Below are 17,382 nucleotides of genomic sequence, written 5' to 3' on the forward strand. Positions count from 1 at the left end.
AGATTGTTCCTTAGATATTGGCCTGTTAGTCTGCTCAAGAGCATACATTTTCATCACTATTAAACATGATTTGAAATAAAAAGCAACATTAGAGCCCTCCTGGGGCTCTTAATTGAGGTAGCACACCCAAATTAGGGAAACCTGCCTTGGACTAATTTTGAGGCTTCTCTGTACTGTAGACATGCTATTTCGAAATAAGCTATTTCAGGGAAAAAAAAATCCAAAATAGCTTATTTTGAAATAAGCGAGCTGTGTAAATGTACCCTAAGTGAATAAAATGTGTTACAAGAGTTTACTTCATACAGCGTAAGGGCCTGAGTCTTAAGTCAGTATCTAGGGAAAATTCCAGTTGGCTTTAATGAAAATTTTGTCTAAACAGAGTACAGGATCTGGCCCTCCTTTAAAAATCATGTGACATCTTAGGGCCAGATCCCTTAAAACGTTGTGCACCCTCGACTCATATTAAAGTTAATAAATTTCAGAGGGGTAGACGAGTTAGCCTGTAAGAGGAAAAACTTAAACAACCAACAAATTGTCTAGTAGCACTTTAAAGACTAACAAAACATGTAGATGGTATCATGAGCTTTCTTGGGCGCAACCCTCTTGTTCAGTAAAGTTAATGGGAGTGGAGGGTGCTCAACATCTTGCAGGAGTAGGCCTTATATTTTTTTTCTCCAAGTTCACTTAGTTATGCCCTCTCCCAAATATTAGAGGCAACAGCCAAAAGAATAAATCAAGAAATTCTGGAGGTTGTGTTCTGTAATGTCAGCTGAATTCTTTGCCATTGAATCCTAACTTAATCAATAAGGAACCTGTGTCAGATACCACAGCCGCAGCCAGAGGAAAGCTATTGGATTTTAGGGATCAACGGTCTAATAAATAATGGAAAATTCTAAGGGAAATAAGGGGGAATTTTTTTTTGGTCTAAATGTAAGGCTGCACTCTTTACATCAGAAAGGGACACTGAGATAAGGAAGTCAGTATGTAGGGTTGCCAAGTGTCAGGTATTGACCCGGACAGTCTGGTATTTTCGCCTCTTGTCCGGTAAAAAATATTCAGAAAATACTGGACACTTAAAATGTCTGGTATTTTCTGATTTTTTTTTCCCTGACAGGAGGCAAAAATACCAAATACTATGACACACTCAACAACCAGGTCCAGCCCCTGGACCCCCCGTCCCCTGCTTACCTGGTTCCGCAGAGGCTTGTCTTGCGGTTGGAATAGAAAAACAAAATGGCCGGTGGGAAAAAAAGCGTCTTCTTAAAGGGCCATGCTGATTTTTATTTTTATTTGCTCAACAACTTTGGTCTCCCCCTTCTTTCTTTCTCAACAGAATTTTTTTCCTGGTGTTTTTTTGGGAGGGGAGGGAGTGTTCGGTATTTTTGGTTAAACTATCTGGCAACCCTATCAGTATGTATGTCCTGTTTCTCTAACTAGAGTATCCTGAGGGCATTCTGTATCAAACAATTAAGAATTCTGTGCACAATATTTTAAAACTCTGCAAAATTCTACACGTTTTATTTGTCAATAAATAAATGCAGAGGCTCCAGCATGGCAGTGGAGAACACAGGCCCTGACTGCATAAAGGTGGGAAATCACCCTGCAACAAACCCACCTCCCACCCTGATACAGATTCAGCAGTGAGGCTGCACCCAACCCTGACATAAACAAGGCCTGGGTCTGCCCCAGAAACACCTTTGGACCTTGCCACACTGTGACAGGTACATCAGGTGTGGAGTAAGCAGGCTCAACCAAGCAGGATCCAAGTGTTGAGGGGCTCAGTGTGGGGGTATCCATATGTGCAGTGAGATGAATCTGTGCAGAACCTCTGAGTGCAGGTAGCTTAGTGAGGAGTCTAGGTGTGTGGGGATATGGATGCTCATTGGAGCAGGGTTCCAGGTGTAGGTGGTTGGGGGCTCCTCAGAGGAGTCTGGGTGTGTGTGGGGTCTCAATGTGGGGGTTGGTACTAGAGGAGTGCTCGATGTGGTGGGAGTCTGGGTGCAGCTAGTTGGGGATCAGTGATCTGGGGGTCTAGATGTAGCGGCTCAGGGTAGTGCAGAGGTGTGGAGCTCATCAGTATGGGAGTTTGAATGCAAAGAGTTCATTGTGAGGTGGTCTAGGTGAAGGTGGATGCCAGATGCAGAGGCTGAGGTTCAGTGGGTGGAGGTTTGGATATAGAGGACGAAGGGGTTCTGGATGTACCAGATGAGGCTTGACAGGGATGTCTGAGTATAAGAAGTCCAGGTGTACAGGGGTTGGGTGAATGGGGGAACAGCTCCTGGTACAGCGATCCTTCCATGCACAGCTGAGGGGTGATGGAGGCAAGAAGTAGAGAAGGATGCTGAGCTTCCTGCAGCTGGGGGACAGTATGACACAGCCCCAGCCACTCCTTGCAGGGGAATAGGATATCCTATCCTCTCCAGCCTAGAACTTGAAGCTTATTTTAGCTCAGGATAGGTGTCACTGGCTGGGCTGTCCCCAACCACATGGTGATTTACCTCTTCTACCACGTGCTCAAACCAATGTAGCCACACTGCTAGGGAATGGTGCATGACTGCTCTTGCACTTCCCTTTGCTTCTCTGTCAGAAAGCAAAGAAATCTTTGGGGGATGTGAATTCTGTGCATGCTCCCTCCCAGGAATAATAGAGAAGACAAGAACAGTTGGGGCAATGCACTGTTTCTTAAAGGATTCTTATTGCTAAAGTGAGCAAATAACTGATATGCACTTTGGTCCCTAAAAAGTCCTTCAATATTATAAAAGTCTTAGAGGATTCTGATGTGTCTAGGATAACCTTCTTTGAGCCCCACATCAGCAGTTCATCCCTAGTCAGCAGAGCAATTAACACATGGATTTACACATTTACTCAAAGGTACACATATGCTGAAATGGACTAGGGCCTTACTAATCACAGAATGAAATTTAACCCTGTGCACAGGACCAGCAAAAGGTTTATGCATCACTTAAGTCCTATGTTGAGGGCCCAAGTGGCACATGAAAGGTTACCGGCCTTTGTGCCATCTCTCTGCATAAGGGTGAATTTCAACCTATGTCTCTATACTTACAAAGGTATGTAGACAACTTTTAAGCTGCTGCGAGTAAAATCTTAGGTTGTGTATATGTTCTTCAGGAAGGGTCCTGAGCAGGATGAGCATAATCTGAACATGAGGAAAGGAGAAGGCATAATATCTAGAATTTTTTAGAAAGTCACTAAAACAAAGTGGAAAGAAGAATTGTGTTGACTGTCAGGTTATTTCACTTTTTCAGATACCTTTAATGCATTGGCTAGGTTAACACTATGTTGGTGCTGCTCCTGGTATATCTGCTGAAGGAAGAGTGTAACCCTGCCATTAGTAACAGGATATTGGAGATGCAGAGGAAACATTTTACTATGCCCTGATGCCTAACCTTTGATAGTGCTGTCTCTTTTCACAGTCCAGTCATTAAGAATTTAAGATTATTTTCCCTCTATTTTACGTTTCCCAATGACCCATTATCGCATGGTATCATATCTTTGTGTTAGACTTTTATGAAGCTTGTTGTATTTTTGTTTGAGAGTTTTGTAACTTAAGCTTATATTTGGATGAAAGACCAACCTTTCAGGATCTCTTTGCCGTAGATGAGGAGTACTTAACAGATAAAGTGACATTGGAGATAGCATCTATTAACATCAGGAGTCTTACATCAGATTCTGGCCTAATACAACAGGTAAGAACAGTGAAAAGAACATGCAAATGTTCCTTTTTCAGGGGAAACATGGGGAAACTTTGGTAGACTATTTTGGACAAATTTACCATCCCAGTAATTGCATTTGAGCATGCGTGTGTTTAAACTAGCTGTAGGCTTAGCAAAAACCATTTTAAAAAAAATTTTTAGTGGGCAATATTAATGATTTTAAGCATTTTTTAAAATGTTATGTATTTAAATGTTAACAGTTATGGGAAGTTACGAGTGTATGTCAGACAGTTGGGTTGGTCAAACCATAATTATGTCATGACAGTAGATGTGAGATTCAAAAAGTTAAAACTTTATTACTATTAAAATCCAGATTGGCAACAGCACTTGTGAAAATACACAAAGTAAATATACTTAAATGAAACTGGAATAAATGCTCAAGCAGCATTTTTTTTACTTTGCCTATCCGTAAATCTTGATTTTTATTCAGTGAAAATATATTTGTCAGTTTGTGTCTCTATGGTGAAATTGACATTTACAAATAATAATCTAATCCTTGTAAACACAGCTGCTTGTAGTGGATTTAATGATACAGTAAGTGGCAGTAAGAACGGGGCATCTTGTTATAATGTATTATAAAGTACATAGTTTACTTGTATATGCATGCAGAGCCTTCAAGGGAAGTGCTCTGAGATAATTCTGGATGAATGACACTGGATGAATGATGCTATACAAAAGTCAGCTTTATTTTAACTACATTTGTCTAAAGGGGAAAACCCGTTCTGCTTTCATCTTCAGTCCTTCAAAAAAAAGGAAGGACTTGCATCCGCCCAATGAGAGAAGGCAGCTACTTATGACTTCTTTCTCCATCAACGATTTCAGTTTGTCTCAGCCACAGAGTCACAGTGCCTTCCTTCGGATGATAGATGTTGCTTTCAAAGAATATAAATGTTGCAATAACGTATATTGACACCTCAGACTATTAGGTTATTTTCTCCTCATCTAATTAGCAGGTTAAAAGGAGCTAAGTAAACACAGCTTTGAAAGAAAGAAGGGCTAGAATTGAATTAGCAGAAATATTCAATTCCAGTCCTTATCTAGAACTCTTTTCTTCATATCAAAAGTTTTTAAAGAAGCTCCTCCAAATTCCATAGAGTCAGAGGAATAATCCCTTTTTGTTGCATGTAACAGACAGTAGGGATGCAAAGTTTAACTGTGTAAATGGTTAACTGATGACCTTGGGTGTATTGGTTGACATTCACAGTTACACACAGGCTCCCGCCCTACACTGCTGCCTCAGTATCAGAGTGAGGCTGCAGGCAGTAGCTGGCTGCCACCCTGCACTGCAGGTGCAGGCAACCGTGTAACTGCTGAGTTTTTCAGCTGTTATATATTTACCCAATTACCCGCTATTTAACATCCCTAACAGTGGACCAGCTGAGGATCTGACCCAGCCTCTAATAAAAACAAGGAGCATGGAAATCTAAGTCAGACAATCTGAATCGCTGCAAAGCTGTAGGTACTCTACAAAAAAAGTCCTAAGGACTTTTCACCCCATGACTATGGCACATTGGAGACTCTTAATTGCAATTCTGCAATAATATTTCATGACTATGTCCTAGGAAGTAACTTTGTGACCTCTATACATGCCCAACCAATCATTTTCAGATGCTGAGTACTTAATATACTAACATCAATAAAATATCATTCAGGAAAATTAGACAAGCCTGGATAGTGTAGGAGAGAGAGTGTGAACTATTCCAAATATATGAGGTGAAGTGTGTCCATCAACATGAATCATTCATCATGTCTGTAATCAAAAGAAACAGTTTTGGGGTCTTTTACACCAGAGTAACAGTAAGGCATTACTCCAGTTGTACTGGCATAAATGAGAGGTGAAATTAGCCCAAAGATTGTAGATGTTTTCATTTAACCAATTATCCATTGTTGTCATAAATTTCTTTGGGAGCAACCCCAGGGCTGATGGATTTATACAGGTTGCACCTCCCAAAACTGACACTCTCTCGTCTGGCAACATCTGTGGTCCAGTAGAACTATGGATGTTCTTAGACCACAGAGCCCTGAGAGCCTAGTGGCTGGAGGGCTGGAAGCAGCAGGATCAGCAAACTGTCAGGGGGCTTGAGCCTGCAGCAGCAGGGCTGGAGCCAGAGCCCATGGCAGCTCATGTCAGCAGGGCTGGGGCCTGAGCCTGTGGCAGCCTGCAACAGCAGAGCTGGCAGCCTTGCGAGCAGCCTGGCTGGGGCCAAGTGCCTGTGGCAATGTGGCCAGCAGCCCCAGCATTATGAGCGCCTGAGGCAAGGGACTGGCTGGGGTGAAAGGGAAGCTGGTGGCGCTGACTGGTGATGGAATGCGGGGAAAGGTGGGGGTGAGGGGGAGCAGGATCCTCCCTTGATCTGGAATATTCCCTCATTCAGGTCCACTCAGGTCCTGAAGGTGCTGGACCAGGGAGGTCCAACCTGCAGTTACACACAAGGTGCTGTTCTTTTCTGTTCTTGTTCACAAATACTTTAACATAAACCTGTCACTACTGAGTGTGAAAATGATACGTCAGTGCAAGGAGAACTGTTTAAAATACTATCCCTATCTCATCAGAAGTCAAAATGTAACTGTTGCATAAAAAGTTTGCAAATTGTCAGGAATTGCTGATGATCGGTTCCCTCGTCTACCCAACAGGTTTTTTTCTGTTCCATTACATAAGTATATTTCTAAACAGATTCTTCACTTTGTAAATTAGACCCATAAAGTTATTGTGTGTTATTTGAATACATGCTTTTAATTCAAGGTTACTTTTTGTTTGTAGCAAGAAGAGAGTGATAGTCAAAACAATACTGGAGAATCACTTTCAGGTAATGTATAGGCTTTACCATACATGTATGTTATTTTTATTAATTTTTTTCAGAAAAATTATTTGCGAGGATGATGCTTGGAATTACCTAGAAAGGACTTGCAACTCCAGAGTGTATGAGGCTTCACTCTTTAGCTTTTAATATTCTGTGGCAGGGTACAGAGCCATGAGTTTATCTGATCTATAGATAGGTATAAACTATTCTTGTTGATTTCTTTTTTATGCCATTCCGTTCACCGAGCAGACACAGCAGAATGAAATGAAATTAAGATAAGAGCCAATAATGTTCTCTCAGCACAGCGAGCACTTCAGTTAGGTGAAATGGAGTTAGCATTGCTCATAAAGTGAGATTTTGGCCCACTGACTTCATTATAGCACAACAGCAGTATAAATTATATACCTTTATATTTAGCTATTTTAAAAACTGCAAGGGCTTACGGAATGCCTCAGAGCAGAAATGTCTCCCTCTACTGAGACCTCAGATGGAGTATTGTGACCAAGTCTGGGCACCACACTTTAGGAAGGATATAAATGAATTAGAGAGAGTCCAGAAGATGGCAAAATTGATACAAGATTTAGAAAAACTGACCTATGAGGAAAAGGGGGCAGGTTTAGCCTTGTGCAAAGAAGCCCAACAGGGCCTGATTGCAATCCTCAAATATGGTAAGGGCTGTTCTAAGGAGGATAATGATAAATTATTCTCCACATCCACAAAGGCCAGAAATGAAGTAGTGGGCTTAATCTGTAGCAAGGGAGATTTTGGTCAGAGGGGTAGCTGTGTTAGTCCATAACTAAAAAAACAACAAAGGTCCTGTAGCACCTTTTAGACTGCCCAAAAAATACTGTACTAAATATACTATCTATATATTTTGGTTAGTCTCTTAGGGTATGTCTACATAGCAAAGTTATTTAATAATAACAGCCGTTATTTCAAAATAACTTTCCTAGCATCTACACAAGCCAACTGCTATTTCGAAATTAATTCTAAATAGTGGAGGGCTTATTTCGAAATTGGTAAACCTCATTCCGCGAGAAATAGCGCCAATTTTGAAATTGCTATTTCGAAATAAGCGCAGTGTAGACACTTATTTCGAAATAGGGGGCCTCCAGCCCTTCCCAAGGTGCCCTGCTGGAAGCCCTGGCCACAAGGTAACTTCTGACCTGAGGCCCTGCCGGAATCAGTTCTGGCTGGTCTTAAATGCGATTCAGCGTTCAATCAGTGTGGACGTGCTATTTTGAAATAGCAAAAAGCTATTTTGAAATGCATTTTCTGTGTAGACGCATTATTTCAAAATAAGATATTTCAAAATAACTATTTTGAAATTAGATATTTTGAAATAATACTGTAGTGTAGACATACCTTCAGGTGCTACAGAACCATTTTTTGTAAGTTTTATTAGGAAAATGTAATTATAAGGGTAGTTAATTTCTGGGATAAGCTTCCAAAAGAGAGATTATGGCATGCCTGTCATTGGAGGGTCTCAAGAAAAGGTTGGACAGACACCTATCAGAGATGGTCTAGGTTCACATAGTCCTGCCTCAGCACAGGGGGCTGCACTTGATGATCTCTCCAGGTCCCTTCTAGCCCTACAGTTCTGTGGTGCAAGTCACAAGAGCTTGTGTGTTCCCTTCCATGGAAATTATGAATTATCATAAAATTGAGTTGTTGCACATTATAACCCCCTGCAAATTGTAAGAAGTATTATTCAGCCTGCTAAAAAGAAGACTGGAAAAAAGCTAATTAAGTGACATCACAAAAACAGCAAGAGCATATTCTTTCTTTGCAGAACTGGAAAGATAAAATGCATACAAAAGATAAGTTCAGCTTGATCATTTTCATTAGCACTAAGATTCAAATTCAAGTTATTTCAAAAACTTTCAAAATCCATTTGTGAGATGGCATAAGTCTCTGAAAATAGAAAAGAATTAACAAGTGTGATAGCTATGAGAGTAGGTCTTTCTGAATATGTGATTTGCTTTTTTGCGGTTATAAGCTCTTCCCTACTCTTATTCTAATTGTAACGTAACCAGTCCTTGAAATTGCGCACTCACTGTTTCCATCAGTCATCTGATCAATACGTCCTCCAGCAGCATCCCTTTTTCCAGTCTTAATTTCAATATCGTTGGTTTTATATTCCTCTTTCAAACTAGTATGGTAAACTGAATTTTTAAAAGGTCTAGCAGTTATAAGCTGTGCACATTATGCACCTTTCTGTGGTAAGGTCAGTTAGACCATTGTGGGCTGCTCTCTCTCTTTATTCAGTATATGGCCAGTTTAAAGGTTTACCCATTTGCCACCAAAATTCCAACTCATCTAGACTACAGTCTTCTTTTGAAAGAGGAATGTAAATGAGCCCGATCGAAAGTGCAAATGAAGCACAGATTTAAATATCCTGTGCTTCATTTGCGTATTCATGTCTGATTGCTGTTTCAAAAAAGGGTATTTCAAAAGTGAAACTGCAGTCTAGACGTGGTTCTTTCGAAAAAAACCTTTTTCGAAAGAACCGGTTCCCCTCGTTTTTTCAGGAGTACGGGTTCTTCTGAAAGTTATTTTTTTTTTTTCTGAAAGAACCGCGTCTAGACTGCGGTTTCACTTTTGAAATACTCTTTTTCGAAACAGCAATCAGACATGAATACGCAAATGAAGCACGGGATATTTAAATCCGCGCTTCATTTGCACTTTCAATTTGCCTAATTTACATTCCTCTTTCGAAAGGAAGACATTCCTTACATTCCTCATTGCTTCATTTATTTCTATTTGAAATAATCTCCCTTCATAGAATACAACAGAAAGAGGCACATTAATATCAATGGAAATATTAGGCATTTGATTTGTGTGTGTCCATTAGCACAATCTTTACTGAAATATGACTGTCAAATATTTTCTTAAGTCTGCACTATTATAAAGATGGCACCTTAAGTGCAGTAAACTAGGCTGTGACATCTACCAACATAATCCTACTATTTATCTTGTTGAGATGTTAAGAGAGTTTCTTTCTGTTTAGTACTCATGGCTGTGAAAGTATCAGTTATGATGGTTTTCATGAAGTAAAGGGGATAATTCTTCAGGCCAGGGAGTAGCCCACATTCCACAGTGAAAAGTGGAGTCAATCTGACAACCTTGTTATAAATGAGTGTATATTTTAAAAGTTACTGTGTTTTGATTTTATCTTCAGTGTACAACAAAGAAAAACATCAACAAAAATTAAAAAGTAATTTAATTCAGTAGGAGAAGATATTTTAAATCCCCATTATTATTTTAGAAGTAGTTTTGAACAACATGATATTCCTCATCAGTGCATGAAGGTTTGTGTCAGAAAAAGAAGCCATGGAAAATAGAATATATTCTAAACTTTCAATGTAATATTTATAATTGTAGATATGAGGAGGTCCTGCAAAGAAAATGGCACCTGCTCCTTATGCTTGTTACGAGCTCCAACCATCGGTGACTTACTCAATGATGAGGACTTGTTGTACACAATGAGGCTAAAGTTGGATCCATGCCACCCTACAGTAAAAAACTGGAGAAATTTTGCAAGCAAGTGGGGAATGACCTATGATGAATTGTGTTTCCTGGAACAGAAACAACAAAGCCCTACACTGGAATTTTTGTTGCGGAACAGTGACAGGACTGTGGAACAATTGATTGAGCTATGCAAATTATATCAAAGAATTGATGTTGTAAAAGTGCTGCTGAAGTGGGTGGAGGAAGAATGGCCAAAGAGAGTGAATGGAACTCACTTCTAGATCACAGAAAAATTGTTAGCTTGAAAAATTTACTTGTCTAATTACCACTAGCGAAAGGGAAGCTTTCTCTGTCAGTGGCAGGGCACAAACCATCAGTTTACGCAGAATATAAGCTTTTATTATATATGCATTTCAAGCCCTTTTGGTTGCAAAGATAACCTTCCAAATGTGAATGGAATATTACTAATACTGCGTTGTCTTCCTGAGTCATCAAACATCTTGAATCTTTGTCAATGTTCATATATTTCCCAAGCAGGAGCAGAGTGAAAAATAACATAGCATTGAGCAGTATGGCCCTTGCAATTTAGAACCTTGGAAGGAATGAAACTGACAACCATTTCAGTTGCCCACTGGTGTTGTTTTGTAAAGTTTTGATTAGCAGCTGAGACCCTTGAACTGTTGTCCCTACCTCACTGGTGACCATGTTCCTGTCTTTTATGTCAGCTTCTACCTAATAGGTGTTTGGTAATATTTCAGGTCTAGCAGAAGGAATAAAAGGACTGTTAGAAATGTTTAAATATATTTTGTATAGGAACACCTCATGTATTTCCAAGATCAGTTTGCTTTTGCATTATTAGATTAATTTAATGTCTGAATACCCCCATTTTGCAAAAAAATAATTTGGATACTTATTTATAAAAAAGACATATTACAATATAGTACTATACTACATTAAAATTACATATTGATTATGGAAAATCACATGTAATTCAGAGAGAATTTCCAAGGCGCACATGAGTGAGGACAAAAAAACAATTAAGAAAATATCTTACATTAAAAATTAGTTCCAAGAATTCTGAAGGAAACATTTAGTGGGAGGATTATTTATTTTTTCCTCAAATGCTTCTTGTTCTGGAGTGGGAAACAGCTCTAGCGTCACCCTCAGCATCCTCAGTACCCACAATGACTTTCCCGATCAAAGATTGTGGTCTTCTCTAAGAGATCACAAAACAGACCTGTGGGCTGAGCCATTTTCCGCTCAGACTATTTCCTGCCTGTAAAACAGAACAAGGCTTATGTACCACTTAAGCCACCATTATAGCTTAAAGGAGTCAATATGGATAACTACTGGAGAGTTTAAGAGGATTTAAGACTTATCAGTCACCCCTAGGGATTTGATCTTGTTGCTCCTTTGAATTTAAATGGTTAAATTTAAAACATTTTAAAAGGGATAAGGAATAAGTGATATTGCTCTTTTCCCTATAATTTTTTAAAGTTATTTTAAAAAATCTGTTACAACAGAGCACTTATTGCTATAGTGTCACAATAAGAATTATGAGAATGCTATTAACCATTTAGTAACACTATTCCAGTAGTTTTAGACATTCTTTTATGTTAACTAAAGCATCTTGAGTTTGTACCTGAACATATATAGCAAAATAACAGTGGACAATGTACCAAAACATAGGCTAAATCTAGGATGGGGTTATGGCTCATGTACCATTTAGTTTCATAAATTAGGACTCATCACTCAATTTTAGAAGCAAAGAGGTATATAGCAAAAGTGGGATTGTGCATTGAAATCTCTACTTCAAGACAACACAAGGCCTAATACATATTATACTGTGTATATTTTATATCAGTGGGCGTGGTTAGAAAGTAGTTGGAGGTAAAAGCTGTCCATTTCAAACAGGGGCCAGATCTACAGGCATCATAAATCAGTGTTGTTGCATTGACTTCAGTAAAGATGAGAATAAAGTAACCTGATTTCAGATGCTGGGTAGTAAGGGTCAAATTTTCCATCACAATCGTTTTTTGGAAGAGAAATTGGATTGACTAATTTTCATGAAATTTAATCTGATTTCTGCAGGAAAACACTGGGGTTTGTTTTTTTAATCGAAAAAACTGAGTGATTAAAAAGTGAGACGCTTTTAGCAGAAAACTAAAATATTTTGAATCTGAAATGTTGCTGTGTTACCTCATGGGAGCTATTCTCCTCTGTGGGCTGAGGTCCTCAGCCAGGCTTAATCTCCCATGGCATTCTGTACCCATGGCACTGTCATATTCTCACCTAAAGGGAATATGTTTTCTCATGGGACATTGTAGTCCAACCTGGAAGCCTGACTTCTTGAGAATGGGTGCATGATGTACTGCATTGGCATTTCCAAATCAAAATATTTCAGTTGTCAGCAGACATGCTAGTTCTTCCATAAATATTTTTTTTTAGAAAAACAAATCTCATTTAATCATAATTTTCCATGGAGGGGACACGCACTTCATCTCCCAACCAGCTGTAGTTCTGAGCCCTTGCAGTTCTCACTGAAGTCAGTGTAAGCTGTATGTGTTCAGCACCTCTGAAGAGAAGGTCACTTTTATTTATGAGCCCAAGCATGAATTTAGCTTAACATTAGGCTCGTTGGTTTGAAAAGGTTATTCTTAAACTTTTACACCTGTAGTTGCTCATTATAACTGTAGTTGACATAATAGGATTTATTTAATGTTTGTATCCTTGATATGGCACGACCTAGGGATGTTAAATTTAGATTAATAGGCTAATCGAATAGTCGATGCAAATTGCATCAACTATTCAATTAGTCTAGAAGGGAGCCTCACCTTTGAAGTGTAGCAACAGCCCCAAGGCTGTTGCTACACTTCAAAGGCAAAAGTGATCTGGGGAGCACTGGGCCAGTGGGAGACGAATTGAGTCCCCTGTTGGCCTCTTGCTCTTTGCTGCGTTTCAAAGTGGCAGCACTGCATGGAGCTGGGGTCCAGCTGGGCACTCCCCTGCTGACCTCGGTTCTACATGGCGTTGCTGCTTTGAAACATCGCATGGGGCTCCCTGCACCATTTCAAAGTGGCAGTGCCGCATGGAGCCGGAGTCAGCTGGAGTCCCCAGCTGGCTCCCCAGCTCCCTGCAATGTTTCAAAGCAGCATTGCTATGGGTCATCAGGCGAGTCCCCAGCTAACCCTGGTTCTATGTGGCGCTGCCTCTTTGAAATGCTGCGGGGAGCCCCACATGGCATTTCTAAGTGGCAGTGCCGCATGGAGCCCAGGGTCCACTCACCGCTGCCGCTCTGAAGCCTCCCTTTGCTCCCCCTCTCCCCTTGCTGCCTCGTTCTGATAGAGGCAGCAAGGGTGGAGGGAGCGATTAGTCAACTATACCTTCATATCCCTAGCATGAACTGGGTTAGACACTTCAAATACTTTCTTACTTGAATATCCAGTCTACAAGACATTGACCTGATCAGTCTTTGAATAAGTTTAATATCTCTGTTATAATATATACTATGTTAGTAAAAAAACCAAACAAACTTTAGATGTTTGATTTTATTGTTTGTTCTCATTTCTATGGTAAGTAAAATTAATTTTAAATAATACAGATGCATAGATAGTTGGTGTTGATGTATTCAAAGTCAGCAATTATTGTGTACCGCCAAAATACCAGCAAGTGGATTTGTACTGAAAAAAAATCAGAAATTTGGAATCAAGATTCTTTATGCGGGCAACAAATATTGCCTTACTCTTATTAGCATGTATCATCATGCAAACATTATGCATCCCTTTCCTTCTTCTCAAGAAAGTTGAGATAAGGAGATAAACACACATGGACTGTTTAATGCTGCTGCATCTTTTTTAGATTGGGACTAGGGAGGTGTAAAACTTCCATAGGTTGGGCTTATATGAGAAGTTGTTTTGAGAGCCTGGGCTCTTCAATGGTTTGCACATTGTACCTAGACCTGAAATTTCATTACCTTCTTCTTATCCTCCCCCACAAGGTCAGAGCCTGCCAACTTAACTTTTGCCAGGAGAGCTACTGGCTACCTTCCCTATCACCCTGGTGGCTTCAGGACAGCCCTTTTCCAATAGGTCTTCAAGGACAGCAAATTAGTTTATTCCTCTTTAACCTGTGGCATTTTATGATAGATAGCCTGACAGCAGTAGCAATGAAGCAGAAAAGTCACCTACATAAAATGTAACTTCAGTCTGTTTTTTGAAATCTCTCTAGATCAGTGTTTCTTAAACTATGTTCCGTGGAACACTGGTGTTCTGTGAACAACTCGAGGTGTGCCGCGACCTCTTCTTTGTTTTTGTCTATTTTTGTCTGACAACAATTTTTTTTTTGAAGAAAATTTTCGTAAGTGTTCCGCATAAAAAAATATTATTGTTTGGTGTTCTGTGGTCTCAAAGTTTAAGAAACATTGCTCTAGATAGCATCTATGGGACAGTCCCTTCCCCTCAGATATATATAGAGGCTTTTATAGTGAAACAAACAAATAAAAACCACTTGGAACTCTGAGAACGGTTTTGCACAGCCCCATTTAGCCTGTCCCCTTTCCAATTTTGAGCCAACCTATATGCAAGTGATGCATCATGTATCTTGAGACTATTTGATTCACAGGAGTTTTGACTTGGCTAAACTTGCTGGCCTGTGACCAAATGTATTTGGCAATTTCAGTAATTGCTCTTGACTGATGATCTCTGTATAAAGAAAGTGTTTGTCCTTTAACAAGCATGAGGACATGTTACAGACCACTGACACCTGTAATTCAGCATGGATTTTCCTTCCTCAAACCACCATTCTTTAAAGAAGAGTAAGCATCATTCTGTTCAATACTGTTTTCAAGTTTCAGGCATTGGGTCAATCCAGTATAGAATTCTTCCACTGTCTATTTATGTTGAGTGACCATATTAAGAGCCTGCTCTCACCTAGGCCACAAAATGCACCCATTCTGGAGAGGGATATGGTAGCTGTCCCCCAGAAGCTGCCAGTGCTCTATGCTTGACTCTTTGCTCTATCCAAACAATGGCAGGGGGTGGAGAGAAACTTGGGCATCTCAAGACCTGGCACAAATCTGTGGTACATCTGCTAGCGAATTTATCCTCAGCTATTTCTGTGTCTGTTTGACCTGGTGCATTTTGTATAAGTCCCAAGAATGTGTGTGTGCTCTTTACACAAGTAAATGTTGCCATAGATATTTCCACAGGTTTGTCTGAACTTTCAAGTATGCACTTTGAGTTGATCAGTGATGGGGAATGGGCCCTTGAAATTTTGCAGTGAAACAGAAATCAGTCATAATGTGTAAAGAAACAGTTTCACTCTGCCCTACTTCTGCATGGCTATGTTCATTATAAAAAAAGCGGAGATGGTTTTTAGAGGTACAAATCACCCCTGGTATTTTGGGCTATGTCTAGACTACACAGATATGTTGGAAAAAGATACACAAATTGCAGTTTGCATATCTTTTTCCACTTTTCTTTTGGAAGAAGCATTTTTGAAATTTGGCCTATCTATATGGGGCCAAAATTCAGAAAAACCTCCTCTTTCGGCACATCCCTTCTTCCTCATACAATGAGGATTACAGAGATGGCGAAAGAATGCGTCCACTTTTTTGGAAACTGTTCTGAAAAACTGGACATGTTCCTTTGACAAGGCTCTGCAGTGTAGACATAGTCATGTTTTGTGTATCTTCTGGCATAAATTACAGGAGTCATCATTCAAAAATCAACATCACACATAAGCATCTGAAATTCAATGTTTTTTTTTTAAAAAGAAAATAGGGTAATTAAGATAACTAACTGAAGTATGGTATGCAGTGATATAGGCATGCTGGTCCCAAGATATTAAGGTGACAAAAAGTAAGTGAACTTTTGAGCTGACACAGAGCTGAATAAATGAAGAGTTCTGTGTCAGATAAAAAGCTTATCTTTCTCACCAACAGAAGTGTATCTAATAAGAGAGATTATCACATCTAGCTTGTCTCACCAAAATAAATAATGACTTTTTAATGACAACCACTGTGCCTCTTGATATAGCTCGGAGTGCCCATAATGTATTGTTCCTTGTTAATAAATGCAAGATGATCCTTCATACCTTAGCTCTGTCAATAGATCAAGGAGATCCATAATAGGACTGCAAGTCCAGTCTGCAGTTTCATGCATGCAGATGGCTAAGGAACATATTTCATCAAATTAAAAATGGGTTACTCTAGCTGCCTGTGTTGAATCACTTGATCATCAATCATGATACCTGTTGATCCTGGCTAAATCATTTTAGTTTGGTAAAAGTAACCAGAGATTTCATGGACTATGTTTTTCCAATTGTATTTCATTTAAAAAACTTTTGCAAGCTGCCTCGAATATTTTAAATACAGAGGCGGGGTAAAAATATTTAAATAAGTAAAATAAAATAAATAAATTTACAGCTGCTTTTGTATTTTAGGTTTCTAATATGAGTCTCATGTTTTTGTGGAGTAAAGCATTCATGGTAATCAACTCGATAATTGAGTCTGAGAGAAATTCCTAAAAACTGTTCACTTTGGATGAAACCCAACATGTTTGAGCTCATAAAGAGAAATTTGTTTTGTTTTCTATTTAGTAGATTAAATCTGTTCAACTGTTGGAGAGACACTTTTGAGATTTGGTTGCACCTATTGTGTTACTGTCCTATGTTCCAATGCCTTCCAACTAGTCATGGGAGGATTCTGCATTTGGAGCCATAGTAAAATTGCAGAATTCCCCAAGATCTGCTTCCAGTGAAATAATTGCCATCATACATCATTTTAATGTACCCTTTAATGAAAAGAAAGATTCTGTAAATCTCCATTGCAATGGAGGTCAATTAAGTCAAATATAGATTAGAGTTACTCTGTGATGCTTTCCCCAATAGTGTTGTACTGCCATCATACATCATTTTAATGTACCCTTTAATGAAAAGAAAGATTCTGTAAATCTCCATTGCAATGAAGGTCAATTAAGTCAAATATAGATTAGAGTTACTCTGTGATGCTTTCCCCAATAGTGTTGTACTATCACCATCTCTCAGCCCCCCTCCCCCCCAAAAAAAGTTGTACAGTGAGTCACAAGAACCAGCCACTGTTTAGCCAAAAGACTTGAGAAAATGGAAGACTCAAGCAGGCAAGCTATTAAAAATATGTTAAGTCATTATAAATAGTGTGAGAAATAGGGTACAATGCTGACTATCTTAGAAAAAAAATCTAAACCTGTGTCTAGACTACATCCCTCTTTCAACAGAGAGATGTAAATTAGACACTTTGAAATTGCAAATGAAGCAGGGATTTAAATATCCCATGCTTCATTTGCATAATTGAGTCCTGGCGCTCTTTCAAAAAAGCGCCATTTCGAAAAGTAAAACTG

The 17,382-nt window shown here is 39.3% G+C and overlaps 1 protein-coding gene across 2 annotated transcripts in view; it reads left to right on the forward strand.

Annotated features, from left to right (window-relative positions):
• Window positions 1-17,271, forward strand: part of EDARADD (EDAR associated via death domain) — a 29,121-nt gene extending 11,850 nt beyond the window's left edge. For both annotated transcript variants that reach the window (XM_089777368.1, XM_006122070.5), the window contains 3 exons: window positions 3,619-3,707; window positions 6,496-6,541; window positions 9,920-17,271. In XM_089777368.1, coding sequence (XP_089633494.1) covers window positions 3,619-3,707; window positions 6,496-6,541; window positions 9,920-10,287 — 503 coding nt within the window. In that variant the 3' untranslated portion in view covers window positions 10,288-17,271. The remainder of the gene's footprint in view (window positions 1-3,618; window positions 3,708-6,495; window positions 6,542-9,919) is intronic.
• Window positions 17,272-17,382: the final 111 nt, after the last annotated feature.

This window comes from Pelodiscus sinensis, chromosome 3 (genome assembly GCF_052426305.1).
Source record: "Pelodiscus sinensis isolate ZL-2025 chromosome 3, ASM5242630v1, whole genome shotgun sequence".
NCBI classification, from domain to species: Eukaryota; Metazoa; Chordata; order Testudines; family Trionychidae; genus Pelodiscus; species Pelodiscus sinensis.